General features: G+C 45.1%; 1 protein-coding gene across 1 annotated transcript in view; it reads right to left on the bottom strand.

Moving 5' to 3' along the window:
• LOC120523196 (rho guanine nucleotide exchange factor 17-like) overlaps window positions 1–13189 on the bottom strand; it is a 277419-nt gene extending 264230 nt beyond the window's left edge. Inside the window, exon 1 of the mRNA XM_039744253.1 lies at window positions 8945–13189. Within this exon, the coding sequence (XP_039600187.1) occupies window positions 8945–12622 (3678 nt within the window). The 5' untranslated portion in view covers window positions 12623–13189. The remainder of the gene's footprint in view (window positions 1–8944) is intronic.
• Window positions 13190–13433: the final 244 nt, after the last annotated feature.

Genomic DNA, 13433 nt, shown 5'->3' with positions numbered 1-13433 from the left:
AAATTATGTATGTAAACACATTGTTTATATATAGTAAAACCTAAATATTATTTTAAAGATATTGAGCGTCTCCGATATCACATATGTTACAGACATGATGACAGACAGGCCACCAGCAATAAATACGTACAATGCAACAAAAATTGTATACAGTAAATGTGTGTACAGTGACACTAAACGTATGTACATGTACTAAGTACTGTAAGTAGAAAATTAATTATGATTACTCACTAACAATAACACAACGACTTTACGACAACGATGAGTTTAATTTTACTGCACAACAAAGGAGAGTGTTACAGCTCTTCCAAAGGAGCCACTTCAGGCAATTGTGTAGCACTGCTGTTGTTCTTCTTATGGCAGGCTTCAATCCAAATCCCTAAAGCAGATTTCATCCAGACTACTGCCTTATTACATCCACTTACAACTCGTTTTGCGCCCTGGTTAAAAGGACACTGCGGCTGTAGATCTTATATTCTTTTCCTCCTTTTTAAATAAAAAGAATCATAGCCTCATTGATGCCGTAATGGCGTCCTACAGCGGTGTAGCTTTCCCTTCCTTCAACATATCCAAAACTTTTACCTTTTCGGCAATTGTTAACATCTTCCATTGGCACTTGGGCATGGCCCCTGAAGCAGTAGCAGGAGCAGATCGTTTTGGAGCCATAATGAAGGGCTTGACTATGGACAAAGATAAACACAAAAGAGCACAAAAGTTAACTCTTTACACAGCGAAACATGGTGATGCTGAATGAGCGAGACAAGACTTTCTGGTTAACGCCACGGAATGGAATTCGGCGCTCCGTCGCTGAGCCAATAAGCACACAGGAACTTAACTGCATGCTCTGACTGGTTAGCTTCTCAGCCATCCGCCAATAGCATCCCTTGTATGAAATCAACTGGGGAAACCAACTGAGGAAGCATGTACTGGAAATAAAATGAGACACAGTCTGCAGAACCCGCGAAGCAGCGAAAAATCCATGTTATATATTTATACTGTATATGCTTACATATAAAATCCGTGATAAAGTGAAGCCGCGAAAGTTGAAGCGCGATATAGCGAGTGATTACTGTAACAGTTTATATGGTATTTTAGAAATCAAGTTTCTGTGAATAATTCGAGAAGCACATGTAGATTTGGATCTCCTGTAGTCCACCACCATCTCCTTTGTCTTGCCAATACTGAGCTATAGCTTGTTCTGTTTCCACAACTCAACAAAATCCTCCACTATTTCTCCTACCCTCTGTTAATTCAACCCACTATTGCACAACAATCACAGGATTTCTGAAGCTCACATGACTTATTGTTGTCCCCAAAAGCTAAAGTATACAGCATAAACAGTGAGTGCCCCATGTTGCCAAAATTGTATCGGACACACAGCTCTTTAATTATACAAACTGTGATCCTGCAGTCCAACAGTCCATTATCAAGATAATATGGATGCAGTTATTTGCACTGACCATAGTTTCTTCTCCAACAACAGGCTCTATGGATAAAGAATCAAAATGCATGCTCCTCACTGTGCTTTCTGGCTTGTTCAAGTAGTAGCAAGCTCTTCTGAACAGACAGATTACAGGATCTTCTGCTCCAATTAAAGCCAGGCAGCCCAACTATGAGGTGAGCCAAGACTAGACTTTCTATGTACTTCATGATACTGTATGTGGCACCTGAGCCAGTAATCAATAGTTATTTAAAACTCCTCAGGATCAGGACCGTGGTGAATGCTTTTCACACCACTGAAACCTGTTCTAGGCTCTAGTTCTTGTTCTAACTATGCTGTAGAACAACTGGGCTCTTAGGGTTGGGGAAGGAAGATTCTCCTCATAGTTTGCATGTTCCCCCATGTCTGCATGGGTTTTCTTCCAGGTATTCAGATTTCATCTCACATTCCAAAGAATTGTGCATTTGGTTAATTATTGACTCTAAATAATATAACTGTGATGGAGTATACCCTGTAGGAGACTGGTATTCCAACCTGAACCCACAGCTATGTGAAAAAGCTCCAATCCCCACAATTTAAAAAAAGAAAACAGAAGGCTGTGAAAATTAAAAGATGAAACTATGGTTTGTTCATAAGTTATGGTGGATAAAAGTGTCTGCTAAATAAAAGTGAAGAACCAAAAAAAACGAAATTCAATCTGAAAGAAACAGACCCTAGAGGAAGAAGCAGATTTCTAGTAAAGTTTCTGGTGTAGCAGGAAAGACACAGTGAACAATGGCAGTAACCAAACATTAATTAATTGATTCAACCCAGGAGGCGAGCAGGATTAGTTGTTTTTATCTGTTAGTGGTTTATTATTTAGACTGGCACGAGCCACATGAAAAGCTCCGAGTGTTGGCAGATCATCCTGGCTCTGTCAGATTAGGTGTATGCAAGGCTGACTTATTTGTATGTGTTTATGGGAGCAGGCGTGGTTCACTTGTATGTGTTTGCACAAGTAAGACTAACCTTTGCATTAAATGTATTTTTCCCTGCATCTTTGGCTCACAGTCAACAGCAAAGTTTTCTCTTTGACCTATGGTAGAGGAGGCATTTTCTTGCACTTGTAAACAGTAGAGAAAGAGGTTCAAGTGACTTTTGCTTGTTTTGTGCTCAAGCCTAAGGCTGCAACCTGTCAATTCAAAGTGTCAATAGGTCTTTCTCACATGGCGCACAGAAACCCGATATCAAGCCAGTACTGAATATGGAGCCTTGTGCTGGCAAGTTGAACAACTTAGCCCCCTGGGCGGCACCTTAGAGGAGACAACAACAGGAAACTTGGGGACAAATGAGCCTACAAATATCCAGTGAAGCTGCCACTCTGCACATGCCACACATCCAAACATGGCAAATCGAAAAGTGCCTCTGAAAACCCCACCACCTCGCACGCAGCAGCTTTTCCGGCACACCTGAATGCTATTTGACAGCTGGCAGCTCTCATACAAGAAATCCCAGCAGTTACATTGCAGAAGTGATTAACCTATCACTCATGTTTGCCAGCACTCGTTATAATAAAATTAAAAAAGCCAAGCCTCCCAAAAGCCAAGCCAGGCTAATTTGTAACCTTGCTGATTAAATTTGTGCCAAATTCCATAGTGTTACAGAGCCATGTGGTTTCTTTGAAAATAAGTCATTACTGCCCAATGGTATTCTTTGAGACCTGATAGAAGTAAGCAAAAACAAAACCGCATTGGGATTGCTACTCTGAAGAGGGCACATCTGCACTACAGGAAGACTGTTCACTTTTTTTTTTTTTTAAAGTACTTTGAGACCAACAAATGGTTAGCTTTTTTTTGTTTTGTTATATTTGGCCAAACACAGAACCATATGCCACAAAAATATATACGAGGAAACAGTCCAGGAGTTGGAGACGATTTAGAACGGAGGAAAAAAAAATATCAAACTGCAGTTTGAAGCATTTGGGAGATGGTGGAAATGGGGTGCACACCGATCTCTTGTGTCTCCTCTTTTGAACAGCGGGATTAATTAAAAAAAGAAAGACTGCAAGTAAAGAATTTTCAGTGCTGTTTGTTTATTTCAAATAAATTCCACTGACTGAGGCTACCAAAGGCTGCTGCCACACAGGCATTGTTTCCTCCCTTGGTATGTCGACCATGAGACAACATTCCTAAACATCGTGGACACAAGCTGCCACAGCTTAAGTACAAAGCAATATGTCAGGAGACGCCTTCAGGCATCGGATTATAGTCTGCCTCAGCTCAGAGTTCTTTTGCACCTGCAAGACACAGCTGCTCCAAGAGAGTGGCTTTTCTGCTACATTGTATACACACAAGCTGTGACATCTTCAGCACCTCAAAAGTCACAGAGTATTAGCACAGTATGGAAGCATTTTTAAAAAAGAGTTTTGTTGCTGTTGATAAGAATACCAGTCCTGCCATCTATTTATGAAGCCACTTTCCCTTTGTAGAGAAAAAAAAAAGGGTACAACACTGAGAACATCTCTTAACGTTCACATTAGAAGGCAGAGGTGACTCAAATCCAATTTTTTTCTTAATGTGTCACAAGCGTGATGTTTTCAGGGCTGTGCGGACAAAGCAATTCAATCTTTTCAATCAGACTTGAGGCACTTTCATATGTGGTCCTAGATCAGATACATAACCCATTTGTGGCCATATGACATGAATGAGAACAGTCAGATCGGAATTCATGTCTTTTTCACCTATCAGCCAACACCGGCAGGGCAGTAAAATAACAATGGAGGAGAGCTATGGCCATGACAACAGTTACAGTCCCAACTATACTGGTTCCATGCTCGTACCCACACATCTCCTGAAGGAGTAGTGCCAGCAAAAGCTGTGAAAACAAAAAAAAAGTGAGCCATCCGACTTTTTTTTGCCTTCTTGACCTAATCGTATACAGCAGACAAACTATTTGCCGTCATCCAGAGCAAAACGCAATACATACACTAGCTACAAGCATGTTTATTTTGTTGGCTTTAATACCACAAATGCGTCACCTCACATGCACAAACATATCAATGTGCATGTGTGTGCCATTTCGGGAGGAGAGGGATGCGTTCACATTATAGTTAGACAATGTTACTTGTAGCCATGAATGAGAACTGTCAAGATCTGCTCAGAGCAAAAAAATTGGAATCTAGCAAAGAGACTTGTAATGTGAATGCCGTCTAGATGGAGCAGTAGAACGCTGCATAATGTCAGTCCACCTTGCGGAACCTACGCCTCACGCCTGGACAAACTGGTGAGGAAGGCAGGCTCTACTGTAGGCATGGAGCTGGACAGTCAGACATCCGTGGCAGAACGCCGGGCACTGAGCAGGCTCCTGTCAATCATGGAGAATCCACTTAACAGTGTCATGTCCAGGCAGAGGAGCAGCTTCCGCCACAGACTGCTGTCACTGTCCTGCTCCACAGACAAAATGAGGCGCTCGTTCCTCCCCCACACTATGTGACTCTTCAGTTCCACCCATGGGGGTAAACGTTAACATTATACAAGATTATTGTCTGTTTTACCTGCATTTTTATCACTCTTTAAATTAATATTGTTTTTTATCAGTATGCTGCTGCTGGAGTATGCGAATTAAAAAGTATTTATCTATCTACCTACCTACCTCAAGGTCACTGTTGTTCACAGATTGACAATGGTGCGGTTGTTTGTAATAAGTTCAAGAGAGAGAGACAGACAGACAGACAGACTGATAAGCCAACTCCAAATACATCACAATCAAAAAAACACAAAAAACAGAATAAGTACACTCAACTTTATCTCCAGCTTTCCTTGGTTGCCTTTGTTATTTTTAGGACTGCAACAAGTGCCATTAAATTAGTATTTAAATTAAAAAAAAAAAAAACAGTTGTTACATTATTGTTTGGAATTATTACAGTTCCATAATGCTGCACTGCTGATATGCATTCCACATACTATTATTGCTATCCTTTCTACAGTAGAAAAATCACAAAATTATAACACAACTTTAACAAGAAGTAAATATTCAAGGTAGGGTGATTAACAAACATGTCTGCAAGGTTTTCGCTGTTGGACAGAAACCTGAGCTTGGTCAACAGGCCAATAGTGGCATCCTTCAAGTTACAAAGTAAAACAAGACACCAATATAAGGAACAAATGCACTTAAAGGGATAACAGATGCATATTTCAACTAATTCAACTGGCACTCTAATACTAAAGGATATGTGATGTGACAGTAAACAATCTTCTTTGCCCAAAATTATACCCAAGATGCTAAAGGTATTTAAAAAAAAAAAAAAAAAAAAATTAAAAATAAAATTACATTTTTAAAAAAAAAAAGTAAAAGCTCATGGGAAGGGTCAGACAAAGTATACACTGCCTTTTGGTTAAGCAGCTCACAACCACAAGCCCAGCTCTTAAAGTAGCACCCATCACTCCTCTGAAACTCTCAAATGTCCCCATCTACTCGATCTAAACCTCTTCCCCCTACCTTCGCCCAAATCTCCAACTGGGCACATTCTGAAGCACTTGTAGACCTTTGTCATTTGGCACAATTTTCTACTTGGGCTACTTCAAGTCCAAACCATGAAATCACTTGTAGGGTTGATGTATGGACTGCAAGGCAACCCTGTAGTACAACAAATGGTGCGGCACATGGCCTTGGAAGGACTTCCACAGCCTGGCTTTAAGGGACCATATCAGGGGGTCACCCTTCCTGACTGTAGAGGTCTCGTGGAAAACAGAAAGCTTTTAAAGAACTGCGTCTCAAAGGCCAAATCGATGCAAACAACATAGACTCTCTTCTAGATTAGTGAAGCCCCTATGTGTTTGACATTCGTCTCCCACCAGGTCTTTCTAAATGTATCCTTCATGGGGCAACCCAATCCCTCCATTAACTGCTTTTTTGCCCCAAGGCCTTGCTTTAAGATAGTTTTGCCCTTTCAAATATAATGGTCAGTCCATTTTCTGTGCCTACTTTTTTATATTCGTACAACTCTGAACAAAAGATGAAAAAAAACAGGAGTGAATCTCTTAATACTCTTCACTCACTTAATCCAACATGTCGTATCACTATAAAGTCGTATAATCAATAGACACAAACGTTGATTCTTCCATTAACACATTCAAACACCAGAAACCATTCCTCATACTCTGTCAGTCGTCAAGTACATCAAAACCAATCTTTTTTAATTTAACATAATCTGTTCTATTCATTTTATCTCAAACCATTTCTAATATTTAGATGACAGCAACTCACTCACTTGTAGGCACAACTTTCAGTACAAGTGATGACAATGCCAGGTTACCTCCACAAGTCATTTTCAATTCGTCTGTCCATTGATTAACTTTTATTTGGTATTTCACCTCTTTGTTTGCAAAAGCAGTTTCGGACTCATAATTTAGCTCAGTCTGATTCAGCTAGCTTAATTCCTCTGGCATATGACACTTGCCAAGTTACACATTACAAATCACACGCACTAAACTGGAGACAGCAGATTTCACTGGCAGGGTGTAAACAGGGGGGTCATTCATGCAGTGACAGATCAGCACCACAGAAAATGCAAAACTGACATTGGAGAGGTGATGCCAAGCTCTATTTAGTTAAAAAAAAAAAAGTTGTCAGAGCAGACAGCTTTCAATACAACGTGACTGTGCTGACACTATCAATGTCCTGTCACCTGTTCAGCATCTTGCATCTAATCTGAAAATATCTGCAAGGTCTTGTGGTGGATGTTTAGTTCTGGAGAAGAGTGGAGAGTACTGCGACACCCCGTGTAGTGCCAAGGTTGGCACCAGACTACACTCAGGGTGTCATATAGTTCTAGCCTGAAATGTCAGGCAGGTAGACATGGTCAGAAAAAGATTTATGAGAAAAATAACGGGTTTTATTTACAGGTGCACAAATCACGAAAGCAAATTCTCAAAAATAGTGAATAATATTTACAGTGATTAGTGCCAGTCTCAAAATGAAAAATCAAAGACAAAAGCAAACGTATATACACAAAAACTATAGTCCTCCTAGGTGGATTACCACAAGTGCCTGTGCATACACATATATTATATAAAATACATGCTTGTACATACACATGGTAATCTGCATTATTTTGTTGTGCCATATTGTATATTCTACTGTTGCTATACTGTTAAAAGCTTCTGCACCAGTCCTGGACTAAGTAGTTGGTATTGTACTATAAGCTATAATGACAATAAATGAACCAACCTAACAATATATCATAGCTTTGGGGTATGAGAGATAACCAGAGTAAACCCATGCAGACACAGACATAACTCTAAAGGAATCAATGACCCAACTGATCCCTGCAACCTGAGCTGTGAGACAACAACAATGACCACTCCACATTGGGGCATATATTACATACATAACATTTGCAAACCAACTGAATCTAATGCTGGGTCGCAGTGAGGCTTGAACACAAGGCAGGAAACAACCCTGGACAGGGCACCAGTCCACCAGAGGGCATTCTAACTGTAACACAGCATTTATACTCGTGACACTTTGAATTTTTCTCTGAGCATTCTGGTCTTCGTCACAAAGCAATTTTAGACACAGACAGAATGTGAAAACAGAATGCTGGATAAACAAAGCGCTAACCACTGTGCCACCTTGCCACCCTACACAGACATACATACCTATGCTTACTGACCAGTGAACATTTTCATGTTTGGTTTAAGGCCAGTTAATTGCTGTCACCAGAATGAGCACTAAAGCATTTTCCTATGTGATTATTATCAGGGTGACGCTACCTGTACCATTTATTGTAGACGACTGTGTTTTGCTGAGAGAACACACCTTCCTACCCTACATATTAAAACAGACTTACAACTTCATCGAGGACCAAATGAGTGTCAACAGGTGTTGGATCATAAACTCCCAGAACTGTACTTTCGTTTGTCACTTGTGCTTTTCACCGCTCTGTCTGAGCCACACGTCAACAAAGCCAGCATGCTGCAAAGCTTCTTCAATTCACTGTAAGGACTTAAAAGGGCAGGTTTCAAAAATTGAGAAAAATACTGAAGGAAAAGGTAAAACGCTGCTTACTGTAAATGCCAGTGTTACCACCCCGTTGATCATACGCATTACAAACTGGGATAAGGAGTTGTGGATGTCTGCTTTCTTAAAAGACTTTGGACACTGATGGAAAATACACTGAGCATGGCTGTTCAAGGTGAGGTCAAATTTACACTCAGGTCTGAGCTAAAGTCAAGCTGAAGTATTTTGCAGCTCTGCTCTAAGGGATAACTCATGGAGGCAAAGCAAAGAGGAGAGTCTTCTCATAATAGACAGGGATCCATTTCCTGCAGTGCTTTTGACTCAATAAATGTAGTTTTTGGAAACAGGCACACCTTTGCACTGCACATGAGGAATACAAAAAAAGGCAGTGCCTTTGAACCTAAAAAACGCAGACACGCTGGATTTTATCTAATAACCTTATTACAAAAAAAAAAGCCATAAAGCTAAATAAAAAGTAATTTTATCATGTAGCTTATGACTCACCACTTGTGGCTTGCTCTTGTGAGGAAGAGGGCTCAGATCTTCGCTGGGCTTGCGTGGCATCTTTGGTACTCCAGTGGTTGGGGTCACTGGTGTGGATTTTGAGGTATCAAGCATGGTAGGAACCTGCACGTCACCAACATTCAATGCCAACATGTACTTCTTGGACTCCTCCTCCAGAGATGGAGACTGAACTATATGAAAAGGTTTTTGTGATCCCCTGGAGGGCTCGGGCACAGTGATGCTAACTGGGTGACTCTGTGGAACAGGCACCTCAGCGGAAGCAATGGGTATGAAAGTGGCTGGCTCACTGGTGTGCCGAATATGTTTTGCTGTTGGTCTACTTTTGGTCAGAGACAGAGTTGGTTGCTCCAAGACTTGCTGCAGTTTGCCACTCTCTTGGTGCGAGACCCGATTGGTACGCTTTTTAGAGCTTCGCCGGACCACACGGGGGGATAGGACTTCCACCAGTTTAGGGTCAAAGGCAAATTCAGGATTCAATTCAGGAGCTTCCGATTCCAAGTGAGAGGGCAGTAGATGCTCAGACCTCGAACGTGACTTACCATCTGTCTTGCCCAATTCCTGCAACTCTCGCACCTCGTCCCTCTGCTCAGACAGAATGGGCTCACTGCTGGAGGGAGGGATGGCCTGGTCCATTTCGTTAATGGGTTCACTTAAGCTTTGAAATCCAGCTGTGGCGGACTCCCCCCGGCGGCTGGGATCACTGAATGACTTCTTCTTTACCATCTTGCCATTTCCTTTCTCATCATTGAGCTTGTCCATGGCGCCAGGCTCCCTCACAATACTTTGAATCACCATATTGTAGTCCTTAAGGCAGTCGCTGCAGACGGACAGGTCGCTGGCTGCACTCCCTGTGAACTCCGAAAGGTCTGTAGCAGACAGTTCTGGCATGCCATTCTTGGTGTTCAAAGAGCCAAGCAGGTTGCTGTCGACTGAGAAATTCTTGGTGTCTTCTGGGATGGAGCACCTTCTATGGGGCATGGGGTCACTGAGGGACCGGTAGGCTTCCCCACTGGACTCACCATTGCTGCCATTGCTGGAATCAGAACTGTTGTTGCCAGCTGAAGAAAACTTTCTTCTCCGCCGAATAGCACTTGGTGTTGACGGGGCCTCCAGGGGCCCATGCCTTGTGCTTTGACCATAGGAAACATCTCCACATATCGTTACACTTTCAGACTTGGTCTTGACCACCGGTGCTGAGGAAGGAAGCACCCTTGTTGGCATCAGAGCAGGCCGACCCTCACTTTGTAAGTCATTATTAGCTTGTTTCCACACGGTCAGTGGTTGGGTCAGCAGGTCCTTCGTCAAAGGCCCACAAAAAGGTCCCATCTCTGGCTCAGTCACAATCCCCTCATCTGTCAGACTGGAGTCATGTCCAGACAGCTCATCCACAGACCTCCTGCTATACACATTCTCTTCAGAATCCCCATTTCTCAAACCCTTCTCACCTTCTGTTCTTTCTGTCAAATCTGTGTCACTCATCACCTGTGTCAGGTGCACATCCGCAGTTTCCCCATTGCGTCGGAAACACTCATCTTCCCTGCTCTCCACTCCAAAATTGCCTTCATCCTGCACCCCTATTTGACTGATGTCTTTGAATACTTGCCTTGCCTCTTGGACATATTGGTCCTGCAGAGGATAAGGAAGACCATCATATACCAGACCATCTTCGCCATCCCTGTCTGAAACAGTGGCATCACTGTCCTCTGTGCTGGCCAACATAAGCTCTGAAGTGCTAACCTTCATCACACTGCCTCCAGTTAGTCTCCGTCCTGCTGGCTTATCCGAATAGGTGAAAGACTTTGTTCGTCTTAACGTGGCTGTCAGCTCCTTAAGGGAGGGACGGTTCTGAGGAGAAGTACAACCTGGACTTCTCAGTCCCCCCCTTGTCCGGTAAGCGGGCATATGATTCACAGGGTGGTGGTATGTGCTGGAATAGTGTACACTGCCCTCTCCATGGGCACCAGCTGCAGCCTCCTTCTTTTTCACCCTGAGCTCAGATAGATCACTTTTAAGGAAGCTAAGTAGTGTCAAGGTCTCGGAGGCGATATCAGGATTCGATGCAGACATCATATGTCTGGATTTTGCAGAAAAACGGGAATCTTCCGAAGACATTTCCGACTTGGCTTTCACCCCCAGTGGCATTTTTGTCCGCACTCGCACTTGGGGTCGGTAGTAGCCATCGGCATGGCTAAAACTTGGGGACCTGAACATGGTGAAGTTGCCATGAAAGCTCTTGCTGAGCACGGAGGATGAGGAAAGCACCTGCTCCTCTTCTTTAAGTGTTTCTGTGCTGGAGTAGCGGCTGCTGCTCCGGGAACCCATTGGGCTGGACAGAAAGGGAGGAATGCTGACTTTTGACACGCGGGAAACCCCAGGGATGGGGGAGCCTCGGGACGATCCCAGAAATGACCCCGAGGGGCTAAGCCTGTTCTCAGAAAGTCCTCGGTAATGTCCTGCTGTCAGCGGGGTGGGAAAGGTGCAAGGCCTTTTGTCTTTAGTCAGTGTGCCCGTGGAGCAGGCCAGTTCAGATGCCCGCGTCACCTTACACCGGGGTAGCTGCCCTTCCCCATCTTGGGCCGCTGTACAGTCCAAGTCAGCGGATCCTTGACGTTTTTCCATGGGGTCCATTAGTGGCAAGTTCTCCCCGTCGTCTGACTCCCCATTCTCCAAACTCCCCACTGTGCTCCTTTTCTTCTTCCTCAGAGCTCTGCGCCGCCCGCTGTCCCGGCACGGGCCATCTTCCTCCTCCTCGCTTCCAGAAGACCTCCCGGGGGATCTGGTCTTGCAGCCTCCGGCACTGGCGCCTTGCCCTCTGCCTTTCCAGTGCTCCTCTTCGCAGGAGCTGCCTTTGACGCCGGCCTGTGGTTTGGAGGAGCTATGTGAAGAATGTAAACTATCCGCTGGCTGGCGCGAGTATTTCAGGGAATACGGGACGGAGCTGCTGCGGGGCGGCGGGGGAGGGGGCGGAGGCTTGGGCTTCTTCGTCCAGCTGTCCGCACTCGGCTCCGGGCTCAGCGCTCCGGACGGCTCCTCCTGGCCAAGTGGGTGCCACTGCCTACCAGTGTGTAGCTTTGGTGACCTTGGCGCTTGCCCGTCTCCAAAAAGTTTGCGCATTTTAGTTACGCTCGGCCACTTGCTCGTCTCGGTCCAGGCGCAGTCGCCGGCGCTGCTGTTGCTGCTACTGTCGCCGCCTTGGGTCTTCGGCACAGCGGGGAGCGAGGGGCACGCGCTGGGCACGGCGGCAGTGGCGGTGTCGGGGCGCAGAGGCACAGAGCACTCGGCCTCCTCCCGCTGCTCCTGCTCCTCCTCTTCCCCCCGCTCGCTGTCCCTCCGCCTCCTCATGCGCGGTGGCCCGGAGGGCGCCGTGAAACGCTGCCGGAGCTGCTGGATGGCCGGCGCGATGCAGGGCGGGGAGCACCTCCTGGCCGCCGAGATCTTGGAAACTTTTCTGGAAGAGGAGGAGGAGGAGGAAGAAAAAGAAGAAGAGGAGGAGGAGGCAGCGACGGCGGTTGGGGGGTGCAGCGTGTCGGCCTGCGGAGAATGTGCGCCACCCCCGGGCACCGCGTCCTGCGCCTTGTTAGCGCTCCAGCTTTCCAACTTCTTGAAGGAAACGCTCCGGTACAGCGCAGCCTTTTTCGGGGGCTCCGCTTGGGCCATTGCGAGTTACGAACTGCGCTGCTTCCTTGCAATCCATAAAAAAAAAGTTCCCGGTGCGTTCTGCTCTTATCTCCTCATTCCAACGTGATACGTGTGCGGCTCACAACAAAAGCATCCACCAAAACGAGTCCAAGAAGAAAGCGAAAAAGTCCGCACGAAGTTGCGTGAAAACGATCTAGTGCATTAAAGAGTAATCCAAGCGCAACGGCTCGGCGGTGCGCACTCTGCCAGACTGCTCTTCCCCCCTCAAGGGGTCCATGTGTGCGCACGGGTGGGATTCGCACCCGCGTCGATCCTCGGTGGCGGCTGCTGCTTCTGGTTTTGCTTCTTTTCGATTTGCCCTCCGCGGCCAGCCGGTCTGTCAGCTCCCATCTCCAGGGCTGGCGGTGTGCGCTCTCGGCTCACTTGACATTACTTCTCGGGGTTTTGCGGGATTTGCGTCTTTCTCTCTCTCTCGGTCCCCCTTCCCCTCTGTCTCTGCTTTCTTTCTTTTTTTTTTTTAACATGCAAATAATTCGTGCCAAGGTGGGCGGGGATACAGGAAATAGAGGGTCGGCTTAGCCCCTGATGGGAAAAAATTGAAGATGCTGTTCAAGGGATCGGCCCAACATCCCGCACATTTCGCTGTGCCGCGCTTATCCTTTGATCTCTCGCTTTTCTGTTATTTTAATGGAGTTAATCCTATCCCTCTTGTACGTGCACACACTAAACAAGTGCCTATTAATTACTGCACGACTTTGGCCAGGGATTATTCCCTTTTCATCACAGTAAAAAGAAAAGTGGCACTTCTCCCGGTAAGAAACTCCTCTTT

The sequence above is a fragment of the Polypterus senegalus genome, chromosome 2 (assembly GCF_016835505.1).
Source record: "Polypterus senegalus isolate Bchr_013 chromosome 2, ASM1683550v1, whole genome shotgun sequence".
NCBI lineage: Eukaryota > Metazoa > Chordata > Cladistia > Polypteriformes > Polypteridae > Polypterus > Polypterus senegalus.
The sequence above is the reverse complement of the archived record's forward strand: the minus strand, read 5'-3'. Positions and strand labels throughout refer to the sequence as shown.